General features: G+C 39.7%; 1 protein-coding gene across 4 annotated transcripts in view; it reads left to right on the top strand.

Moving 5' to 3' along the window:
* The window catches only part of cacna1ha (calcium channel, voltage-dependent, T type, alpha 1H subunit a), a 122,729-nt gene that overhangs the window by 62,578 nt on the left and 35,321 nt on the right, over window positions 1-24,830 (top strand). For 2 of the 4 annotated variants that reach the window (XM_061748710.1, XM_061748711.1), the window contains exons 6-16: window positions 4,069-4,228; window positions 5,104-5,428; window positions 7,102-7,194; window positions 11,696-11,934; window positions 12,286-12,818; window positions 16,219-16,385; window positions 16,582-16,776; window positions 19,493-19,644; window positions 20,397-20,582; window positions 20,675-20,792; window positions 22,628-22,783. In XM_061748710.1, coding sequence (XP_061604694.1) covers window positions 4,069-4,228; window positions 5,104-5,428; window positions 7,102-7,194; window positions 11,696-11,934; window positions 12,286-12,818; window positions 16,219-16,385; window positions 16,582-16,776; window positions 19,493-19,644; window positions 20,397-20,582; window positions 20,675-20,792; window positions 22,628-22,783 — 2,324 coding nt within the window. The remainder of the gene's footprint in view (window positions 1-4,068; window positions 4,229-5,103; window positions 5,429-7,101; window positions 7,195-11,695; window positions 11,935-12,285; window positions 12,819-16,218; window positions 16,386-16,581; window positions 16,777-19,492; window positions 19,645-20,396; window positions 20,583-20,674; window positions 20,793-22,627; window positions 22,784-24,830) is intronic. The other 2 variants (XM_061748712.1, XM_061748713.1) reach the window with 2 other exon arrangements.

Here is a 24,830-nt window from a genome sequence, read left to right on the forward strand (position 1 = left end):
TAAAATACATTATATACAGCTTTCATAGTTTTCTTTGGTACAGCAGCTAATATGTAAAAAAGGCTCAATGGCATTTAATGCGGTATATTTTAAAACTTTTATTTTTAATATCAGCGACTACACTGTAAACCCGGATAAGTAGTTTACTTAGAAAAACTCAGGTAAAATGTTGCGTTTTAAAATTTATTCAATTAATTACAATCATTGCCCACCTATTGATTTAACTTGGCTTAAGTACACTGTAGATCTAGGTAAATAGAGCATATTTATTCTACTACTCATTTAACTCATCTTATTAGGTGTACTGTAAACCCGGATAAGTAGTTTACTTAGAAAAACTCAGGTAAAATGTCGCCTTTTAAAATTTATTCAATTAATCACAATCATTGCCCACCTATTGATTTAACTTGGCTTAGAGTACACTGTAGATCTAGGTAAATAGAGCATATTTATTCTACTACTCATTTAACACATCTTATTAGGTGTACTGTAAACCCGGATAAGTAGCTTACTTAGAGAAAATCAGGTAAAATGTCGCCTTTTAAAATTTATTCAATTAATCACAATCATTGCCCACTTATTGATTTAACTTGGCTTAGAGTACACTGTAGATCTAGGTAAATAGAGCATATTTATTCTACTACTCATTTAACTCATCTTATTAGGTGTACTGTAAACCTTAGATTAGTAGACTCTACTTTTTTTTTTTAATACACATTTAAGTCCATTTGTTAGGTACACTGTAAACCCTGTCCAAGTGGACTCTACTTATTGTACTACTAATTTAACCCATCTTGTTAAGTACACTGCAAACTCTAGATAACTACACTGCTAAACATTTCAAAGGTTATTTTTTACCAGTAAGTTACTGTAAACTTGAATTACCGTAACTAACTGTCAGCTGTGTCAAATCAATGCTTTTATTCATTGTGGTACTGATGACAGGAATGCCACTCTGTTGCACACAACCCACAGTCAGGGTTTCATGAAAAAATGTGTAACATACAGTAAATGTAACGAAGTTAAATAAGACACACATTCAACGAACTATGAGTAACATAAACACATGATCAAAGTGACGTTAATCGTTATCGTTCATTAACATTAAGGATTGACATCTTTATTGCAGCAACATGGCAACATTTTATGGCCCAATGCATGCTGGGAGCCACACAACTTCACAGTTCTGCTGCATGCACAATGCAGTAACTCTCTGTGTGACGTCAACCAAAATCCTATGATGCAGTGGAGACTGTAGTGTATAGTCAATTTAAAGTATTTCATGTGGTAAATAACTGTAGAATTTGCAGGAATGTCGAGCAGTGTCTTTTGTCTGAAAGTTCAAAATCAGATCCCATCGATTGATGCCACTCTGTCAAAACTGGCTTAAACTAGATTTTTGGCGGACCTGTTTATGTGTGGGGGCGGGGTCAATATACCTGCATTTTAGCTCAGACACGTAATTACAATTGCTCAAATTAGTATTACAAAATCAATTGGTTTGAGTAAAAACTATTGATTGGACTTAAAAACACAATTCCAATAAGAAAGCACATAAAAGAAGTTCAGTTTAATCAGAAATAACGTCAACAAAATAGATCAACTTAAATTATATATACTCGTCTCTTTGAGTTCAATACAAATCTGGGTTTACAGTCTGTGCCTAATGTTAATCTAGTCTGATTACTGATTTCTAGATTGAAACATGTTTTTCTGTATATGTGTGAGGGCTGAAAGATAAGCCAAGCCCCGTTATAAAGCGTGGCGGGTTGCTTGTTTCTTTGCTGCTTTCATTCGCATCTATCCGTCTCATATACATGGACGCAGTGGCATTTATTTATCATTTATGGGGAGTGACTGTTTTACCTGCAACCTTATCATGGAGCCAATAGTTGCCTCAGGGACAGTCTTCACAGCAGCTATGGACAATGTGAAGTAAAAGTTATATCATGAAAACATGGTTACTGTGGCTCCCTGAAGGGGGTGGGGGTTGTTTCTGGGGCGGGAAGCGGATGAGGGTGACATGTAGGTTAGCTGATGCTTTGCTTGGAGCAGACTCAAGGTCAGGGTAGACAGAGACAGGCACACTTCCACCCTGAGGAGGCAAACGTGTGTTTCCTCACAGGTACACACAACCAGAGATGCCTTGCAGATGTTCACCATCTGCCTACTTCCTGTCTTTGTTTCCCAGTCCATCCCATTTGTCATTCTTTTTCTCCTTCGTCATCAAGAGATCAAGTATTTCTAGCCCTTAGTCACCACTGCTGCCCTCACACACACTTAGCGTCTCGGTTTGTCACTAACCATTTTGCTTCCACTCTGTCTCTGTTTGCCTTTCTGCCTAAGGGGATGAGAAATTGCCATTGTTAGAAAGATGTTAATGTGTTTTCTCTCTGTAGCTTGGTTACAGTGAGCAGTGCAAGCTGTGTTTGTCATTTTTGCAAGGCTTCTGCGGATTCTCTGGCTAAATCTCATTTCTTTATTTGCCACGTCCTCAGTCTCAAATCCTCGCTCCTCTGTTTACGTGGTAGCTCTTCCCACCAGAGATCTCATCGAGGAGTTGAGGAGAACAACAGAGGCGCGAGGGGGGCAAATGTTTGATGAAATAAGACATTCGCTCCTCAATGTTGTCTTTTCATGACAAAATGATATCCTAATTATTTCAGACGTTCAGTGTATCGTAACTATGAGCCAATATAATTAAGTAATTTTAGTATTAAACACTGCCCAAAATGAAACAGAGAATCATCATAATATTCAGGCTAGAGAAATCAAAGAATGAGAATAAAATAAAATAAAATTACCTATTTAATGTTAAGTCCTGGTCCGTTTATGATGCAGCTGGTACACACCCATTTTTATGTCACTGTCAAGGAGCTAAAAGACTTTGTCAAGGCAAACATCAATGGTTCCTGAATTATAGCTCCTCTGTGGAAGCTATTAAATACTCGATCCTTACCCCTCAGTGTTCTTTTTAAAGACTTGACATGCTTAATAAGACGACGTTAGAACAACTTCCTGGTCGTGGTCAAAACATTGATGAGCGAGGAGCCTGTCATGCACCCAGACACATATTTGTCCTTGATATCCTAGTAATACATATGCTATCTTTTCTGATTATTGCACTGTTTAATTTTCTTAGCCTGAAAGTGCAATCTTTCAAATTTAAGATAATGTTACTTTTGAAGGTATTAATGCATCTTCGTCAATCTAAATGTTCTTAACTGGTTTGTTGTGTTATTGTTTTGTTTTAATCTGTATGTCCCTGTGTTAGACTGACACAAACAGGCATCTTCAGTTTCATCATTGTTGATAAGATGATTGATTGATTTGGTATCAATCACAGACCAACATCATGTATGTTCAGTAAATTGAAGGCTCCAAAATATTTGTTGTTGTGAATGTGTCCATGCTTAATGTTAGTCCAAGCTGACCCCCAACACCCTACCCCATTTACTGTGAAAATATTAGACTAAATAATAAAAGTTCAATTAGGAACATTTTAAAATAATCAAACATACAGTATGAAGTTTGTACTAATTGGCTAAAATATAGGTTAGTAATAGATTTAAATATAGGCATGGTAGCAAGATTGGGAGCTAGATAGATTGATGACCAGCTATAGAATGACTATACAGTGTAGGCCATCAGGGAAATCAGAAATTAAGGAATGAGGATAGTTTATACGTAAAAGGGCTGCTTACATTGTAAGGACAGTCTTTTTGACTTTAATGATGTTAACCGCATGTGACTTGTAGAGATGGATGCTTTACACATGCGCTTAGGTAATACCAGCCACAGGAAATGTGAGTTCAGATCCCCGAGGAAAGAATTATGTCAAACTGTCACATTCACTTTTGTCATTTCTTGTAATTATTTTGGCCGAAGGGATGAAGTTGTGGGTTCAGATCACACAATTGATAACTATTGTCAACTATTGTGTACACTTGGCCAAAATAAGGCAGCCATTTGGGCCACACAAACCACAACTGTTTGTGTCCGTTCATGTTTAAATGCTAATGATGCCGGTTAGATCATACGATTGACATTTTGTTTCCCATCATGTAGGTATGAGAATCTTGGTGACGCTTCTATTGGACACCCTTCCTATGTTGGGAAATGTCCTACTCCTCTGCTTCTTTGTCTTTTTCATCTTTGGGATTGTTGGGGTCCAGCTGTGGGCGGGGCTTCTGCGAAACCGCTGCTTTCTGGGAGGGGAGATCAGAACGTAAGTCATACAGTCTTGTGATAAAAATGTCAAACCTCTTGCTACTTCAAAGCTTTGTGTAACACTAATGGCCATGATAATTTTTAGAACAAGCCGTTTTGTTCTGAATATAGGACAGTCAGTACACACTATGAGCCTCTGTACACATATGCAGACAAACTGTTCCTCAGGAATAAAACCCTAAAATGTCACATGCTATTCACATGTTCTGCTAACATGATCATACTGTCCCTTTGCTGTTCTTTTTATCTTCCTTTCTCATTCTTTTTACACTCTCTGAGTTATCATTTTGGAAAATCACAGTGAATGACACATGAGTTAGAGCATTGGTTCCCTATCTTTATTGAGCCAAGACACATATTTAAAATCACATGCCAAACCAACCATCAAACAAAACAAAACAAAAATCACAAAAGTACAGTATACAGTATGCCGTAAAGGTGTACATAATAATGATGATCTCATCTCTATTTACTCACAAATTTATTTACTCAGTGTGAAATCTGGAACGGTTTGATTGAACACAAACCTGTTAAATTTGGTTTAAGTCATTGATGACTTATCCTTTTCTATGAATGTACATGCGGATACACAGGTTAATTGTACCTTCTGCCATCTAGCAGAAGACCATTTCATTGTTTTGCCTATAACTATACATAACTGGCATAGATTTGTAGTAAATACTTGTTGGCAATAATCTTGGGGACTGAGAAAAGGTTTAGCCATAAAGTTAGCATCATATACCCATAACTTTGTCGCAGTGATCTTCATCGAGTTGTTTTCATAGCACTAGTGAACTACATTTGATACTTCTTTATGAACGTTTGCCACATTGCTATTGTTTTCAGCATTTGTTTATTGGTCTTCCTGTCTAGAAAATACAACTTGTCAATCAGTCCCTACTACATGTCGGAGGATGGTGAAGATAGCCCATTTATCTGCTCGGCAGCTCGTGAAAACGGTATGCTTCGCTGCCATGATGTTCCGGCCTACACCGAGGCCAAGACTGAGTGCCAGTTACCGGCACCTCACCAAAATTCAGATTTGATTGGAGCAACCCCTACAGTGGGCGGGGCCAGTGTAAATGGATGTGTTAATTGGAACCAGTACTACAATGTGTGTCACCCTGGAGATCACAACCCTCACAAGGGAGCTGTCAACTTTGACAACATTGGCTATGCTTGGATTGCTATTTTCCAGGTAAGACAACCTAATAGTGTGTTGTTTTATTTATAAATGTTAGGATATTATATGTTTTAAAGACGTGATTTGAAACTGGGACACAGAGGAGAGAGGCAGCAGACATCTGCCCTAAACTTTATGTAAATTAGATGCTTGTTATCATCACCATGTTTATTCAGTCTGTCATCCATTCATCCATTTTCTATACCACTTATCCTGTTCAGCGTCATGATTAGCTAGAGCGTATCCCAGCTGACATTAAAGAAAAAGCATAATGCACCCTGTATTGGTCACCAGTCAATCGCAGGGTACATATAGAAATGCACAACCATTCACACTGTCACTGAGTGGGAACTGAAGCCACGTAGCCTGTAGGAATGCCAGCCGAATGTACCTTTACCCCATCAGTGGCACGAGTCACAATCAATCCATGTAAAATAAATAAATACATAAATAAAACATTTCAGAAGTTCAGAAAATATTTTTGCTCCTATGCACTTTCACTAATGGTTATGATGTCACATTAAACATCCTGTCAAAATACAGAATATCACTCTGGTTACCCAACCACATGGTCTAATACTCCAATATTTTGTAGAATTCCCTTTTCTATTTGAGAAGCATCCTCAACTGGAAGACTAGTCAAGCTTATTGAGGTATTTTTAATGTGAACCACTTCTAAGCATGTACTGTATAGTCCAGTACCTTTTGCATAAATCTGCTGCATTCAGAGCTGTGTTTTTTATGAGTCATTGGTTTCAGTCAAGTTAACACACAATGACCCTGGGCAACACACTTTACCTGTACCTCAAAACACAGTACGTAGTCTGTTCTGGGTCAGGATTTAACATGCTGGGCTCAGCAGCCATTTGCAAATGGCTCAATAGCCTCCACTACATGCACGATTGTGGCAGGATTAAATGAACCAATGCTTTGCTCGCTTCAGTATTTCTTATAAAAAGTAGAGATTGTGCAGGTCAGTACTGCTTTCTCTTCTAAAATAACTAAAGTCAGCTTTCAATGTCTTTCCCTCATGCATATGCAGTATCTCACAACATAACATTTATTTTTCTCACATGACCTGACAACAAGATTTACACTCATGTGGGCTCAATTAGTTGCTGAATAAAATGTTTCTGTTGGGCATGTCATTTTGTAGCTGGTGTACCAAAAATATAACTTATTTATAACTTGTATAACTCAAGGTTATACAAGTTGAGTTAGTATAGTAGTTTTACATGAGTATATAATACAACATCCTTTAAAATGTGCCTGTGTTTTTGCATGCTGAAAATCCTGTACACGCACATCTTGCAGTATTTCAAATTTTTTCTTACGACGTTGTTGCATGGCCAGGTTAGTTTTGGCTGTAATCTGCGATGCAAGCTGAGGTGTAAATGTAAAGTGTGAGTTTATTATCGGCTTGGCTGGTCTCAGCCGCTGATTTCAGGTGTCAGCATCCCAAGTACTCATTAGTACACTGACTCCACCAAGGAGCTGTGTCAGTCCTTTGATGTACAGTACAAACACACGCACACATTAAATACACACACAAACACGCACACGCAAATAGTTTACAGTTTATTTGTAAAAGAGGAAACTGCACCAAATAACAAGTTGAACACACAGGGTGTAAGTGTACAGTTCTGTGTATCCACTCTAATGAATGCACCTCTGTCTGTCTCAACCAGGTCATCACACTGGAAGGATGGGTGGATATCATGTACTATGTCATGGATGCTCATTCATTCTACAATTTTATATATTTTATACTGCTCATTATTGTAAGTAACCACATTCTTGTTTAGTTTTTATGTACAAAGTTACTTACAAATGGTAGCACCCAGATCACATTCTTCTTAAGACTGTATTTTCAAAATGCATTAAGTTGGTTTAGTTCTATCTACAGTTGCACTCAAAATTATTCAAATGCCATTGTTACAGTTTTGGTTGTACGTCACAGTACAGAAGCCGCAAAAGTTTTAATTTTTTCACAATTTTACCATATTAGAGCTGACTTGTATTGTCCTTGTGGATGGGTAAAACTGTAAAGTATATGTTGGGACCTGGGCATGGAAATCTTCAGTGTTTAGTATGAGCCTGAAAGTTCTTCAGTCTTGCTGCAGGTCTTTTGCAGCCATTCGTGGCTCTCAGGAATTGGATGGTAGCAGTTAATATTTCCTTATATTATAGTACTGATAAAGTGGGGCTCAAAATGATCATGACTTAAACTTCTTCTTTTCCTTTCGGCTTGTCCCGTTAGGGGTCTCCACAGCGTGTCACCCTTTTCTATGTAAGCCTATGTCCTGCATCCTCCTCTCTAACACCAACTGCCCTCATGTTTTCCCTCACTATATCCATCAACATTCTCTTTGGCCTTCCTCTAGCCCTCTTGCCTGGCAGCTCCATCCTCATCACCCTTATACCAATATACTCACTATCTCTTGTCTGGACGTGTCCAAACCATCGCAGTCTGCTCTATCTAACTTTGTCTCCAAAACATCTAACCTTGGCTGTCCCGCTGATGAGCTCATTTCTAAATGTATCCAACCTGGTCACTCATAGAGCGAACCTCAACATCTTCATTTCCACCATCTCCACCTCTGCTTCCTGTTGTCTCTTCAGTGCTACTGTCTCTAATCCGTACATCATGGCTGGCCTCACCACTGTTTTATAAAGTTTGCCCTTCTTCCTTGCAGAGACTCTTCTGTCACATAACACACCTGACATCTTCCTCCACCTGTTCCAACCTGCTTGGATCCGTTTCTTCACTTCCTGACCACACTCACCGTTGCTCTGGACTGTTGACCCCCCCAAGTATTTGAAGTCCTCCATCCTTGCTATCTCTTCTCCCTGGAGCCTCAGTCTTCCCTCTCCACCCCTCTCATTCATCCACATATATTCTGTCTTACTTCGGCTAATCTTCATTCCTCTGCTTTCCAGTGCATGCCTCCATCTTTCTAACTGTTCCTCCACCTGCTCCCTGCTTTCACTGCAGATCACAAAGTCATCTGCAAACATCATTGTCCACGGGGATTCCAATCTAACCTCATCTGTCAGCCACTCCATCACCACTCCAAACAGGAAAGGATTCAGGGCTGATCCCTGATGCAGTCCCCCCTCCACCTTAAACTCCTCTGTCACACCTACAGCACACCTCAGCTCTGTGCTGTTGCCCTAATACATGTCCTTTTTTATTAATTCATAATTCTCTGTCACTCCAGACGTCTGCATCCAGTACCACAGTTCCTCTCTGGGTACTCTGTCATATGCTTTCTCTAGATCCACAAAGACACAATGTGGCTCCTTCTGAGCTTCTCTGTACTTTTCCATCAACATCCTCAAGGCAAATAATGCATCTGTGGTAGTCTTTCTAGGCATGAAACCATACTGTTGCTCACAAATACTCACGTCTGTCCTGAGTCTAGCCTCCACTACTCTTTCCCATAACTTCATTGTGTGGCTCATCAACTTTATTCCTATATAGTTGCCACAGCTCTGCACATCACCTTTGTTCTTAAAAATGAGCACCAGCACACTTTTCCTCCATTCCTCAGGCATCTTCTCACGCGCTAGAATTCTATTGAACAAGCTGGTCAAAAACTCCACAGCCACCTCTCCTAGATGCTGCCATACCTCCACAGGAACGTCATCAGGACCAACTGCCTTTCCATTGTTCATCCTCTTTAATGCCTTTCCCACTTCCCCCTTACTAATCATTGCCAATTCCTGTCTTCTGGAAGCTCCTCCTGTACACCAAGAGCCTGTCTCACCTCTTCCCGAAAAGCCGCACAACACTCTTCCTTTTTCAGCTTACGCCACATGGTTCTCTGGTCTGCCTTTGTCTTCTTAATCTTCCTCCCCACCACCAGAGTCATCTTACACACCACCATCCTATGCTGTCTAGCCACACTCACCCCTACCAATACCTTACAGTCAGTAACCGCCTTCAGATTACATCGTCTAGACAAGATGTAATCCACCTGCGTGCTTTACCTCCACTCTTGTAGCTCATCCTATGTTACTGCCTCTTCTGGGGAAAAAAAGTGGTCACTAGAGCCATTTCCATCCTTTGTGCAAGTTCTACCACCATCTGTCCCTCCAAGTTCCTCTCCTGGATGCCGTACTTACCCATCACTTCTTCATCACCCCTATTTCTTTCACCAACATGTCCATTACAATCTGCACCAATCACGACCCTCTCTCTGTCTGGGATGCTCAGAACTACTTCGTCTCGCTCCTTCCAGAATTTCTCTTTCACCTCAAGGTCACATCCGACCTGTGGGGCATAGCTGCTAATCACATTATACATAACACCCTCAATTTCAAGTTTCAGCCTCATCACTCGATCTGATACTCTTTTTACCTCCAAGACATTCTTAGCCAACTCTTCTTTTAAAATAACCCCGACTCCATTTCTCTTCCCATCTACCCCATGGTAAAATAATTTAAACCCTGCCCCTAAACCTCTAGCCTTACTGCCCACACAATATATCAACTTTTCTCCTAATCATCATGTCAACCAACTCCCGAGATTTTCCTGTCATAGTCCCAACATTCAAAGTCCCCACATCCAGTTCTAGGCTCTGTGCTTTCCTCTTCTCTTTCTGCCGAAGAACCCGCTTTCCACCTCTTCTTCGACTTCGACCCACAGTAGCTGAATTTCCACCGGTGCCCTGCAGGTTGAGGGCGCCGGTAGCGAACGTTGTTAACTCGGGCCATGACCGATCCGGTATGGAATTATTTGGATGAACGCTCATATTTGTTTGGCAAAGTTTTAAGCCGGATGCCCTTCCTGACGCAACCCTCTGCATTCATCTGGGCTTGGGACCGGCCTACAGTTTGCACTGGCTTGTGCCCCCCATAGGGCTGCTTTAAACAATTACTTAAACAATATGGAAAATCATTAGAATTTGAAGACGGCAGTTGCAAAGCAATGGAGTCGTGGGTGGATATCCGTTCCTACATTCATTGTCTTTACAGGGTCTATTCAGGGTCATGGGGACCTAGGCTGGCTGTGTGTGGACAAAAGGTGGAATATACCCCGGACTGTTTCTTAGTTAACATTAGTTAACTGGAGACCATTGCCCCAGATGAACGTGCAAGCATTCTTGAGTAATGCTACCATAAGCTACATGAATGGGATGAATCATTTTGAGAATGTTTAATTTAATTTAAATTCGACATTCTGTATTGAATGTGGATAAATACACAAACTACAGCATGCGTTGAATCATTTTGAGTCCTACTGTATCGATCAGGCCAATCTTGTCTTTGCTTGTAGGTAATCCAATTCCAAATCAAACCTGTGTTTCAGTTTTGAGTTTGAGGGAAGCTTTTTTTTTTACTCCTATACTGACAGAAAGGAAAAAAATATAAAAAATCAAGGTGACGTCTTTTCATAAATGAGCTTACAGGTATGCAATCAGAACCTTAACCACAAGCTTGAATAAAACAGACACAAACACTGAAATCAGCACTTACAGAAGTAGACATGCATTTCTTTAATACCATGAATTTCAATTGGCTCTGTATAGTCTTCACTATTGGGGTTTGAATTCTCAGCCAATTTGCATGTTTAAGATGTTGCGCCTGGAAGCTTGTGTACTTGCAGTTCAGTTCTTCTTTCTGAAACCCAGAATGACCTTTCTTAGCTCTGCTTTGAGCACAGCTCCCTTCCGCTGTCCCTTGTTGTCTTCTATCATGTATAATTTCCCTTATCATGCTTTTGTGTAGGTTTTCAAAGAGCCCAGTTTAAGCGATATTTTGCAATGTTGTCTGAGCTTGCTGTCTGCCTGTCGTTTGATGTAAAAGTGCTTATTATGCATTGGGTGAATAGTGAGAAAATTAGTGGTAAGAAAATAGGCTGTTTTAGCAACGTTGAAAAAAAATATGATAAATTATAGAAAAAAGAACATCGTAGAAAATAAGTCTCAGACCATGCATATCACATTTCTTTGTCCTATTTAATTAATAACATGATCATAACATGTTAAATAAGCATTTTGATTTGTGACTAACTTCCTGAATACTTATCTTCAAATTCTGAGGGTTTATCATGTTTGAATGATAAGTTGTCTGTTTTATTATTATCATTATTTAGCTCAGCATTCTGAATAATGAAGGCCATAATAATACTAATACTGTTAACAGTTCTGTCCTTGTAAAAGGTTATTAAATAAGTTGATTTGATTATTCTATGATGGTGAGATGTTTTACAGTTATTACAATGATTCTACTTTATTGTCAAGGTGCTTCATTATCTTAATGTACCTCCCCAACTAGGTGGGATCTTTCTTCATGATCAACTTGTGCCTCGTGGTCATCGCCACCCAGTTCTCAGAGACGAAGCAACGGGAGAACGCTCTTATGAGGGAACAGCGTGCTCGCTACATGTCCAATGATTCCACGCTTGCCAGTTACAGTGAACCAGGCTCGTGCTATGAGGAAATGCTGCGCTACATCAGTCACCTTTACCGGAAGTTCACACGCAGACTCCAGAGGATATACTCTGGATGGCACAGGTCAGATATGGGCTGTGTGTTCTATAAAAAAGCAGACCGGTTGGATATTTTGGAAAGTTCTCAAAAGACACTGTAGACAAAAAATTGTTACATTTTAGCTGACCTTATAATTGGAACCATTTGTGGTAAAAGCAGATATATGCTATCATAACCATTAACAATAGAACATGCTCAGTGGGATGGTTGTCATCTACAACCATGCATTATGGTTTGGTTTGCACGATGTTCATATCTTATTCCAGAAAGATTTCTCTTAAAACAATCAAAGAGCTCCATGAGATGCCTTCATTACTGTATATTGAGTATTGTCCATGTTCATTCTAATTGATTTTTGTTTTGTTTTTTTACCAGTAAAAGGCGTAAAAAGGTGAATCCTAACAGCAGTGGTGGAGGCAATAATGGTGGAGGTAATGGACACGGCCATGGCTCTAGCAGGGGCTCGGGCCCAGGTAGCGCTGTGTGGTTGAGGCCAATACACAGCCTATTGCAGCACCATCAGCACCAGCACTGTCGGCTCCCCAATGGGGGGCAGCACATGAGCAGCCTGGCAAGCACTGAAAACTTGGCTGGAGAAGGAGGTGTGGGTGGAGCCGTGGAACTGGAGATGAAGTCACTTCCTGTTAGTAAAGGGAGTACAAATGGAAATAGCAGTGGCGGCAATCAGTCAGTCGTTACCCAAGGCATGGGGGCCTTGCTCAGAAGACTAAACGGAGGGATGAACTACCCAACCATTCTCCCATCATTTGTGTGCAGCTACAGCAGCAAGACACCACCACCTCACTCCCAGCAAGGTGGTTGCAGTCCAGATCAGCATCCGCCAAACCACTCCACGTCCGAACACACAGACAAAGTGAACAAGCTCTACCAGCTTGTGGGACAGCACAGTAAGAAGATACACACTCAAACACCTGGCATAGAAATCATACAGTATAAGCAGAATATCTGACGCAGACAAACATAATTCATGCAATTCTCCATCTTCCATTGTCCATAAATTAATGTGTGTGCTTCTCAAATATAGGTTTCCTTTTCCTGCAATTATTGTAGTGTATTTTTGTCATAAAACTCTGAGGAGTAGTACCCTCAACATGGCTCTGCATCTGGGTCTGTTTGGTTGAAAACCTGTGCACGGACCACAGCATTAAAGTAGCAGATATTGTGATGACGTCACACAAACTCACCTTTCTCGATGCAGACTTATGTCCATCTTAAATGGGCACCTGTTTCAAAGTATTGATCACCATTGATATAAGCAGCAAAGCAAAGCTAATTTATTTAGATAGCGCATTCATACACAAGCAAATACAAACGCATAGCTCAATGTGATTTACATGGTTTAAAGCATTTAAAAATAACCGCTTCGAAACATTTGAAACAAAGAGAAAAAAATATAAATACAATTAAAACAACATACAGTGAAAGAAAGATCATTTAAAAGTGGAAATGCTATAAAAAGCATGAGGAAAAAGAAGACTTTGTAACCTGGACTTAAAAACATTCACACTTGGGGCTGACGTCACTTCTGTTGGCAACTTATTCCATTTGTGTGCAGCATAACAGCTAAATGCTGCTTCACTATATTTGCTTTGGACTCTGTGCTCCACTATTAGACCTGAGTCTGTAGATCTCAGAGGCTTACTGGGGTAATATTCCCTGAGCATGTCTTTCATGTATTGAGGATTTAAACCATTTAGGGATGTGTAGACCAGGAGTAGGAGAACTTTAAAATCTATTCTAAAGCTGACTGGGAGCCAGTGTAGAGACTTTAGAATTGGATTAACATATTCTAACCTCTTTGTGCTGGTCAGAAGCCGAACTGCAGCATTCTGAATGAGCTGCAGCTGTCTAATTATGATCTACTGTATCACAAGGCGCAGTGATCTGACCAGAATTGACACCTTTCCTGAGTCAGTATTCAAACTAATATAATTTAGCACTTTGATAAGAGCTGATTGTGTGCTGTGATGAGTTCAGAAACCTGATTGAAATTTGTCAAAAAATCTATTTAAGTTCAAGAAATTGCTGACTTGATAAAAAATCCCAACAATCTTGGGTAGGAAGGGGAGGTTTGAGATGGGTCTCTATCTTGCTAATATGAAAGCGTGCAGTGTTATATTTTTTTAGGAGAGGCTTAAGCATCTTGTTGCTAATAGCAGGCTTGTGCTAATTAGCAGGCCATGCTCACGAATGGTGAGGGGGTATCAAAAAATAGTGGAAAATGGCAACGACTGTATCTACAAAAAGTAGTCCCACAGTTTAAAAATATCCAAGAGTTGCTGCTTCTAATTTCTTTGGAAGAAGAAAAACAAGTTTATCAGCAAGAAAAAATGTAAACCGAGGCGAAGCAGGCATAACGAAAAAGCGTCTTCAATGTACGAGCGCAGGAGCGGAATATCGAAAGGTCTGTTTGGTTGAAAAACCTGTGCACTGACCACAACACACTGGAGCCAGCTTCTTCGACATGACAGCCATATCACATACAGTACACAAATATTAATTATTGAATTCCCTGTCAGTTTTGGTACTTTAGTCTTTGACCTTTCTATTGTATACACTGTAACTACACTCACATTACCAGATGAATATGTAATCATTTCACAGTATTTTAACAATGCTTAGTAAAATCTGTTTTTACAATGATTCCATGCACTTGCATTTAAACTCAGGTAGAAACCTCATTTAACTGTCTTTACAGTTCTACGTGTTGTGAGTACTGATTTATGATTGGTGATTTGTGTATCACCAGCTTCCCAGGCTTACAAAATATTTTGTAATGGATTCTGAGATGTTGCATTTAACAGTCCTAAAACACAAAGCCACAGGAAGAAATGTAATTATTTAAGAAGTAGTGGTGCCTTGTCATTACATTCATTACATTACACACATTACATTACACGCAGTCCTGTCACCAGATTTGACATAAGGAGTATCTGGAAAGATCTCCTGCAAGTGTCTAGAACAGAACTTAGAAAGGCATGACAGAAAATCAATTTTTTATGCCTTGCATTTATCACTGCAGAGAGGCAGATAAACAGGAGAATTGGTGAAATCGACATTATGTGAAAAATGGGTGTTAACTGGGAGGGCAAGTAGGCAGTGAAAGGAAACATAAAATAGATGCGTTACTCAACTAAAAGGATGAATGACGATGAACCAATGTAGAGGGTTAAGAAAGAAGATGAAGCAAACTATGGGACAAACAGTGAAACAATATAAAACTGTTAGAATGAAGACAAACAAATGGGAGAATTTTAAACTAATTTGTTTTGCTCTCTTGCTCTTGGATGGCCGCGTTGTGGAGAAATACAGTACCTGGCTGCTGACCCTTAAATTGTAATTAACCAAGAAAGCATCACGATGCATCAGCTACTTAAAGCAAAACGTAAATACCTAAAAGTAAAAAAACTTTGAGGGGACCATGAACCGGGTTGTATGGGAATATATTTATAAGTGTTTCACAACGATACTTAACAATGAACACTGATTTGTAATTTCATAACAAGCGAATTGTGGAGAGTCTTTGAATGGGGCTATCATTGCCAAAAGCCAGTCAAATATCCAAATTTTCTCCTTTATTCTCACCCGTTTCCTTTCTTTGTATTATTGTAATATACTCAGTGGCCAGAGCAATCTGCTTCTTCCTTGACAATAGTGCAATGTTGTTTTTGGTTCAATAAAAAAGTAATACATTTTAGAATCATGGTATAAAGAGCAAGCACCTCAGCATCACATCAATTACTCCTTAATGAAGACAGTTTATATATAGTAAAACAACTAATCATATGCCATCCTTATCTGCCACCAATGTGAGACTGTAGTCTGCAGCCCCAGACAGCAATTTCCTTTCCGATGGGGTTGAGTGATCGTTGTCATGCTAGCTGTGAACCCAAGGGTGGTTGGAAGTGCATTTATTCATACCCAAATAGTCACCTTTATCTTTACACTGTGGCACTTTTGGCTGCTCCTCATATATTAATGAAATGGAATGTGCTTGGAAGTTTCAGACACTGAGTTTGGCCATTGCACTTTAGCTGTGAAAGACAGATATGATTATGTGACTGCTCTGAAAATATCATGCTTTTTTTTTTTTTTTTTTGTATAGCGACGTTAGCAAGTGGAGAAAATTAATAAATTTAACATACTGTAGATATACTGTAGTTTGTGAAACTATCGTAAGAATAAATAATCACACCATGCCAATTAAATTGTTTCCCCTGTACATGAGGACCAAAATGGAGCAATTCTCATGCAACGTGTGACCCTCTCCCATCATGCCCCTGGCAGGTCACCAGAGTGTGCTGTACCAGCTGGCAGGCGTGGTACCCAGTCCACTGCTCCTGGAACTACTGAGCTGCCCTCTCTGTGCCCGCAGCCTGGAGACCTTGGAGCTGGAGTTGGGTGACTTGGAGGGTTGCACGGGAGAAGCTGATGGACTGCACGACTTCCCCCAGGTAATTTTTGATGGCAGACACTAGTAGTGGTTAACAGAAAGGATGAAGGTTTCTTTGACATTAACAATATAAAAAATAAAGTTGAAAATAGATTTGGCATGGATGTTTATTCACCATATTCATACATTACATAAAGTAAGCATTGACTGACTTGGTTACAGTTCAATGGTGATAGTCTCTTTGTCTATAAATGTAGGGAGGAGATCTGAGAAGTGGGCGAGGTCGGGGCAGACGACATGGGGCTGTGGTGTACAAGAACGGCGCACTTCGGGCATGGATGAACTTCAGGGAGAAATTGAAGAGAATAGTGGAGAGCAAATACTTTAACAGAGGGATCATGATTGCCATCCTTGTCAACACTCTCAGCATGGGGATAGAGTACCATGAGCAGGTAAGATGTAATATGGGTCATTATGTGCAAATGTGTTGTACTTTGGAGAATACCTTTTAGCCATTTGTTTACATGGCAACCATATTTTAGAGCCTGAAACTGCAAATAGTTGAAAGCATGGAATTTTTGGAAGGAGACAACACAAACTATAACAGGAGGAGAAATTGCAGTTAATCGAACAGGACAGGTTAAAAAAAAATACTGAAAACAGTCGTTTATGTTTAGCATGCATGTTGTTTGTTGCGCGTACACAACAACAGTGGGAGAATGCAATGCTGTTGTAATTTCTGAGACTTTTTCAGCAAAGTGTACATTTACTACACTGTCACCGCGTCCAGTGGAGTTGTATAAGTAATGTTTAAACCTAAATCAGTTGACAAAGCGTACTCAAAAGATGGTTTCCGAAATGATCAGAGATGCCAATGAGATTGTGCACATCCACATAGTACAGTATTTCTTGCAAAGTGACATTGCAAACTACTTTTTTTGTAGTTGTATTATTTGGACAATGTTATGGTCCGTGCATGAGACTTTTGAACAACCATATACTTCGAGAGGACAAATTATAGGTTCCAATTAAGCAAGCTAGGCCTAATTTGCATGTGCACCTATGCAGCAAGTTTAATAGATTTGTTCAACTGATTGGTAGTAATGATGTGGTAGCAAAAATTTGTTTGACAAAAATGGTATGGAAAGAAAAATATGAGTAGCATCCACTCTCTTCTTGGTCTCTGCATGGTCTTGGGCTGTATACTAGAATGTTAATGTCATTTTCTTCATGCAAGTACACTTTATGGACAAGAATATTTAGAAACACTTATTAGTTATTTAATTATCCATTTTACCAAGACATTGTGGGTGCTATGCTTCCAACCTTGTGGGAACAGATTAATGGTCTTTTTCTGTTCAGACTGTTCTCCAGTGCACAAAGCAAGGTCCAAAAAGGAATGGTTAGATGAGTTTGGTGTGAAAGAGCTTCACTAACTCAATGTTGTCTTGTGTAATCTTCTAATATTTTTACCAATTTACCTTTTCCTTTCTTAATCTCTCCCTGCGTTGCTCACCACTAACTCTCTCTCCAGAGTTCGCTTGCATGTGGTCCTTTATGTGGTGGTATCTCTGTGTCTATGCTCCTGTTATAAACATTAGGAATGACAAAGAAAGCCTTACACACAGAGACTAAGATGTTGCATAAGTGTCCTCCTTGTTCAGTACTCCTTTTATGAGTGGATACTTTTGTGCAGAGGTGTAGGAATCTTGGAAACGAGACTACAGTATGTTTGCGTGTGTGTATGTGTGTCGTCAAAAATTGAGACAAGAATAGACGTAATCAAAGAACAAGACAGTATGTTAATTTTTTTGTTTCGAGTAATGGCAGAAGAACTAAATGTCTTTACCTCTCAATTAAATGAATGAAACCATATTCTTCCCCATCTTCTCCTAATAATTGGATCGGTTGATTACTTTGATGAATCATCACATGCATTTGTTGGTCAGCTTCTAGCAACTCTATATTGTTGGTGTAAAACAAAGGTCATAAAAATAACACTGTAGTCCACTTTTAAGACGAAGAGAACTGTGAGAGTTCTTAAACTATTGTGGATGTAGATTGAAAGCCTTATGTTCTGGTTTGTCAATTAAAGACAATGTTTACTGTTCATAAAGGTATTTTAAAATTGCATAATCAGTTGAAAAAAACATATCCAAAGTTGAAATGTATTGCATCGTACCAGGAGCTCGTTCTACTTTTATGGCGCTACATAAGGTAACCAAGACTGAAATAGAAGTGGCCGGAAATATCCAAGGTTGGGCAGTTACAATTTAAGACTACGCTCCATGATAAAGCTGTTGTTTTTCAGAGTCTGTAAAGTAAACACTTGCGCGGCTGTTTTTTTTTTCCCCCCAAAAGGAGTCACTTTTATTGGCCCACCAAGGGTTTGTGTGTGGTCACGTGACTGCCTTGTGCTGTCTGATTAGTGAATTGGAGTCAAATGACACTCGTGATCATATTGGATACGAGTAATTGTAGCGCGTTACTACCCACCTCTGACCACAATACAGTAATATATATATATTTTTAATTGATAGGATAATGGTTTGATGAATGGAAATCCTTTCTGACCATCTCAATCCAAACCCCTCTCTAAAGGCAGATTGTACAGGTGTACGGTAGTACCTAATCAACCACACTTGACAAGTCATATTTTACTTATCGTCACAATATCAATTAAAAAATACCAATGTGTGAATAATTATTTTTAATGTTTTTTTATTTTTATCTTTAGATTGTCAGTAATGCAGGTAATCCGCAAAGGTTGAATGAAAATGGATTCTTCTTGTTTGTTGAATTTGTTGTTTTTTCCTTGTTTTCCAAAAACATTCAAACATGACGTAGGCAACTAACTTCAAGTGTGTTCCCTAACTGGAGGCCCTCAATAGAATCTACTGGATCACTGACGCTACGGAGGGTTAAGTGGAACAGATCATTGCCGATAGATTGGAGCTTTTCTGCTCCATTTGATGGATTGTACCTGACTCCCACTCGGGAACTGGATTGATACTAGCTTGATTTAGGGCACACACTCCAAAGGGCTTTCCACCTTTAGAGTAATAGAGTGGAAATATTAACTAACTTCTCCTTTTGGGATCTTGATTTTTGTTGTTGTTGTTGCTCCATCGTTATGCCTAACCTACTTTTATTCTCTTATTCATGCAGCCAGAGGAGTTGACGGATGTGCTCGAGATCAGCAACATCGTCTTCACTAGCATGTTTGTGTTAGAGATGGGCTTCATGCTGCTGGCTTTCGGCCTGTTTGGATACATCAGAAATCCATACAACATATTTGACAGCATCATTGTTATCATCAGGTAACCACCATTGTTCTTGTCCTCACCAAATATATTTCACCCTAGGCCATTGCTGAAAGCACTTGTGCTGCTGCTTGTCAGCCATTAGTTATCAAGAGGTGCTCTATCCATCTTGATAATGGGCAGACCAACTCATAATGATCTCTTGAATAAGTCCAGAACTGTTGCATAATACATAAAATAACTTACCATACTAATGTAATATAACGTGTATCAACAATTATGTGCTCTATATAAAGTGTACTGGTGATTAAGTGAATTTCCTTCATACTGGAATTGAATGGGACGTTAGTGACCAGTCACATGCAGTATTTGGGCAAAAGCATCGGAAAACATTGCCAATACATCAATTTTTCTGCAATATTTTCGGAGAAACGGCCTCACAATCTCTTTTGTAGTTCATCCCAAAAATGTTTGGTGGGATTGAGGTCACGGGCTGGGCTGGTTCTTCAATGCCAAACTCATCCAATCATTTGTGCATTGAGGTGCAGTCAAGATTGAATGGCAAAGGGCCTTTCCCAAACTCTTCCCACAATGTCGGAAGCATTTACTGTAGTTGTTCAAAATCTTTTGGTAACATCTTAGAATAAAGAGTGTAATCCTCCAGGTCAGGCCTCGGTTGACAAAATGATAAAATGTTTTTCCTTTACTGTATACTTTTGTCCATATTGTATATATTGTCTATGACCGAATGGATCACATGTAAGTATAAATTTACCATTAGTCTTATTTAAATGTCATCTCCTTCTCAGTGTGTGGGAGATAATTGGTCAAGCTGACGGCGGGTTGTCGGTCCTGCGTACTTTCCGTCTGCTTCGGGTTCTGAAGTTGGTTCGCTTCCTTCCTGCATTGAGGAGACAACTTGTCGTCCTGATGAAGACGATGGATAATGTGGCCACCTTCTGCATGCTTCTGATGCTATTCATCTTCACCTTTAGGTGTGTATTAATTCAAAATTAACAAAAATATTCCAAACATACTATATATGTGCTGATGATAATGAGCATGTTTTTTGCCTCTACCTCTGCAGCATATTGGGCATGCATTTGTTTGGTTGCAAATTTAGTCTTCAGACAGATGATGGAGACACCATTCCTGACCGCAAGAACTTTGACACTCTACTGTGGGCCATCGTCACCGTATTTCAGGTAAGTTGTTTGCACTGCAGTAAAAATTAAATAAATGAATTAATAAATAAAGAAAAATACTACTACTACTACTAATAACAATAATAATAATAATAAAAACAAAGAGTCAAGCAACAAAGAATGATCCAACCTTACTTCCTGTCTAAATATTCTGCTAAGAAGAAAGACAAGTTCTTGTTTTTATCTGAAAGCTCAATGTGCTAAAAGTCTTTTTAAGCCTTTCATTACAATGTACTGTGGATAAATGGCACAATAAATATCTGAAATGTGATACTGCCATCATCATTCACAAGACATTATAATGTTATATCTTGAGTGTGAGCTATAAGTATTAGATGATAAGAATTGTAACCGTTGTATAAAGAACACCAAACTTGACCCCAAAAATACTTCTTTACGTACACCTGCATCATGTATTGACATCCAATGCAAGAACTGTATCAAACGTTCAGCCCTTGAGACAATAATGTAAATTTGTGTTCCTGAAACGTTGCCTTATGTTGCCCCTCTGACTAAGTTCAAATAAGGTGTACAAAATATTATACACATCTTAGTATGCTGCAGTACCATTCTACACATTAAAATTTTGTGCAGAAGGATTTTTTTTAATACTGTGTATATCTACCATCAATTTGAACTCAGTGTACCTAATGTTTTAGCCAGTAAGTGTAGATAGAGCATTTTAATGACTTGACATCCAAACTTTCTACTTGCGTGTTCTGTATCTGGAATCATTAGAAGAAGAAGCAGAAGAATCACCTTTTATTGTCACGAAATTTGTTCTCTGCATTTTTACCCATCACAGTGAACACATACACATGTTAGTGGAACACACTGGAGCCAGTTTTTAATACATACTTTGAAAAAATAAAAAGTCAACATGTTACATTGCTATCCAAAATGAAAATGGAAAACTTGTGTGTGTTCATTTGCTTGCATGTATAGTGTAAGGTGCATCCACATGAGCAAAGCTTCCTTGCCTAAGCTCTGCTCATTCGTCAAAGACTGTCAAGTCAATTGTTCTTATGCCCACCCACTTCTCTAGCCCACTACTATTTTATTTTCTAACCTGTGTGGAGTTACTCTTCAATCTCTCAGTCAGCAGTAGAACACCATTGATGTCCCACTTTGCTGTGTGTAGGAGAGAGATGCTGAAGAAGCATTTATGCAGGCTTGCCTGTCATGTGAAGGAGTACTCTGTACTTGCTGTAGTTTTGTGGACGATGCACTCTCTCTCTCACACGCACACACACATGCTAAACAAACACACGCAGGGATGCAGTCAAGCTAACAGCGCAGTGAAATACCTCCCTGCTACAGGGTTTGAGTGGGCAGAGAGCTTTCATGCTGCATCATGAACACTGTCCTAGTTTTAAATGCTTTCATCTCTGGCATTGGTTTAAAAGCTACTGCACATAAACACACACACGCACAGTCACACGCTCACTCACATAGACCTTGCTTGTCTTCTTATAGTAATCCCTTGTGGAAGATGTTGAAGTATTGCTGCTTGGTGGCAGTAAAAGTAGCTCTTCTCAACATGCAGAACCCATAATAAGTATTGTATAAAAGTTACTATTTATTTATTTTAAGAGTCAGTCTATATCTATCTATCTATCTATCTATCTATCTATCTATCTATCTATCTATCTATCTATCTATCTATCTATCTATCTATCTATCTATCTATCTATCTATCGATCTATCTATCTATCTATCTATCTATATAAATCAAAAACAAAACACGACTCACATTCCCATAGTGGTCTTTGATTTCCCAAGTTCCTGTTTTGGTGCCAAAATAGCTGTGTATTTTTGCTTTATTGAATGCGCAGATTCTAACCCAGGAGGACTGGAATGTGGTGCTGTATAATGGTATGGCCTCCACCTCCCCATGGGCGGCCCTCTACTTTGTTGCCCTGATGACATTTGGAAACTACGTGCTTTTCAACTTGCTGGTGGCCATCTTGGTTGAAGGCTTCCAGGCTGAGGTGAGTAGCAATAGTTTAACTTTATATAATTCCATTAGCTGTTATTGTTTTATTTGTGTTGTGCTTATGTTGAAATGAATCAAAGAACACCTGCTAAAGTAATCCAATACAGGGACTCTTTCAGAAAATCACTATTAATGTATTTATATGTTTAATGAAGTAGTTGTAAAACCCCACTTCCAATGAAGTTGGGACGTTGTGTTAAACATAAATAAAAACAGAATATGACTATTTGCAAATCATGTTCAACCTATATTTAATTGAATACACTACAAAGACAAGATATTGAATGTTCAAACTGCTAAACTTTATTGTTTTTAGCAAATAATCATTAACTTAGAATTTTATGGCTGCAACACCTTCCAAAAAAGCTGGGACAGGGTCATGTTTACCACTGTCTTACATCACCTTTTCTTTTAACAACATTCAATAAATGGTTGGGAACTGAGGACACTAATTGTTGAAGCTTTGTAGGTGGCATTCTTTCCCATTCTTGCTTCATGTACAGCTTCAGCTGTTCAACAGTCCGGGGTCTCCGTTGTCGTATTTTACGCTTCATAATGCGCCACGCATTTATAATGGAAGACAGGTCTAGACTCCAGGCAGGCCAGTCTCGTACTCGCACTCTTTTACTATGAAGCCACGCTGTTGTAACACGTGCAGAATGTGGTTTGGCATTGTCTTGCTGAAATAAGCAGGGGCGTCCATGAAAAAGATGTTGCTTGGATGGCAGCATATGTTTCTCCAAAACCTGTATGTACCTTTCAGCGTTAATGGTGCCTTCACAGATGTGTAAGTTACCCATGCCATTGGCACTAACACAGCCCCATACCATCACAGATGCTGGACTTTCCGTCCATAACAGTCCGGATGGTTATTTTCCTCTTTGGCCCAGAGGACACGATGTCCACAATTTCCAAAAACAATTTGAAATGTGGACTCGTCGGACCACAGAACACTTTTCCACTTTGCATCAGTCCATCATAGATGAGTTTGGGCCCAGAGAAGCCGGCGGCGTTTCTGGGTGTTGTTGACAAATGGCTTTTGCTTTGCATAGTAGAGGATCAAGTTGCACTTAAGGATGTAACGCCGAGCTGTATTTACTGACATTGGTTTTCTGAAGTGTTCCTGAGCCCATGTGGTGATATCCTTTGCACATTCTTCTTTTCCTTTCGGCTTGTCCCGTTAGGGGTCGCCACAGCGCGTCATCCTTTTCCATGAGAGCCTATCTCCTGCATCCTCCTCTCGAACACCAACTGCCATCATGTCTTCCCTCACGACATCCATCAACCTTCTCTTTGGTCTTCCTCTAGCTCTCTTGCCTGGCAGCTCCATCCTCATCATCCTTCTACCAATATACTCACTCTCTCTCCTCTGGACGTGTCCAAACCATTGAAGTCTGCTCTCTCTAACTTTGTCTCCAAAACATCGAACCTTGGCTGTCCCTCTGATTAGCTCATTTCTAATTTTATCCAACCTGGTCACTCCGAGAGCGAACCTCAACATCTTCATTTCCGCCACCTCCAGCTCTGCTTCCTGTTTTCTCTTCAGTGCCACTGTCTCTAATCCATACATCATGGCTGGCCTCACCACTGTTTTATAAACTTTGCCCTTCATCCTAGCAGAGACTCTTCTGTCACATAACACACCTGACACCTTCCTCCACCCGTTCCAACCTGCTTGGACCCGTTTCTTCACTTCCTGACCACACTCACCATTGCTCTGGACGGTTGACCCCAAGTATTTAAAGTCCTCTACCCTTGCCATCTCTTCTCCCTGTAGCCTCATTTTTCCCCCACCACCCCTCTCATTCATGCACATATATTCTGTTTTACTTCGGCTAATCTTCATTCCTCTGCTTTCCAGTGCATGCCTCCATCTTTCTAACTGTTCCTCCAGCTGCTCCCTGCTTTCACTGCAGATCACAATGTCATCTGCAAACATCATGGTCCACGGGGATTCCAGTCTAACCTCATCTGTCAGCCTATCCATCACCACTGCAAAAAGGAAGGGGCTCAGGGCTGATCCCTGATGCAGTCCCACGTCC

Source organism: Phyllopteryx taeniolatus, chromosome 16, assembly GCF_024500385.1.
Source record: "Phyllopteryx taeniolatus isolate TA_2022b chromosome 16, UOR_Ptae_1.2, whole genome shotgun sequence".
Taxonomy (NCBI): domain Eukaryota; kingdom Metazoa; phylum Chordata; class Actinopteri; order Syngnathiformes; family Syngnathidae; genus Phyllopteryx; species Phyllopteryx taeniolatus.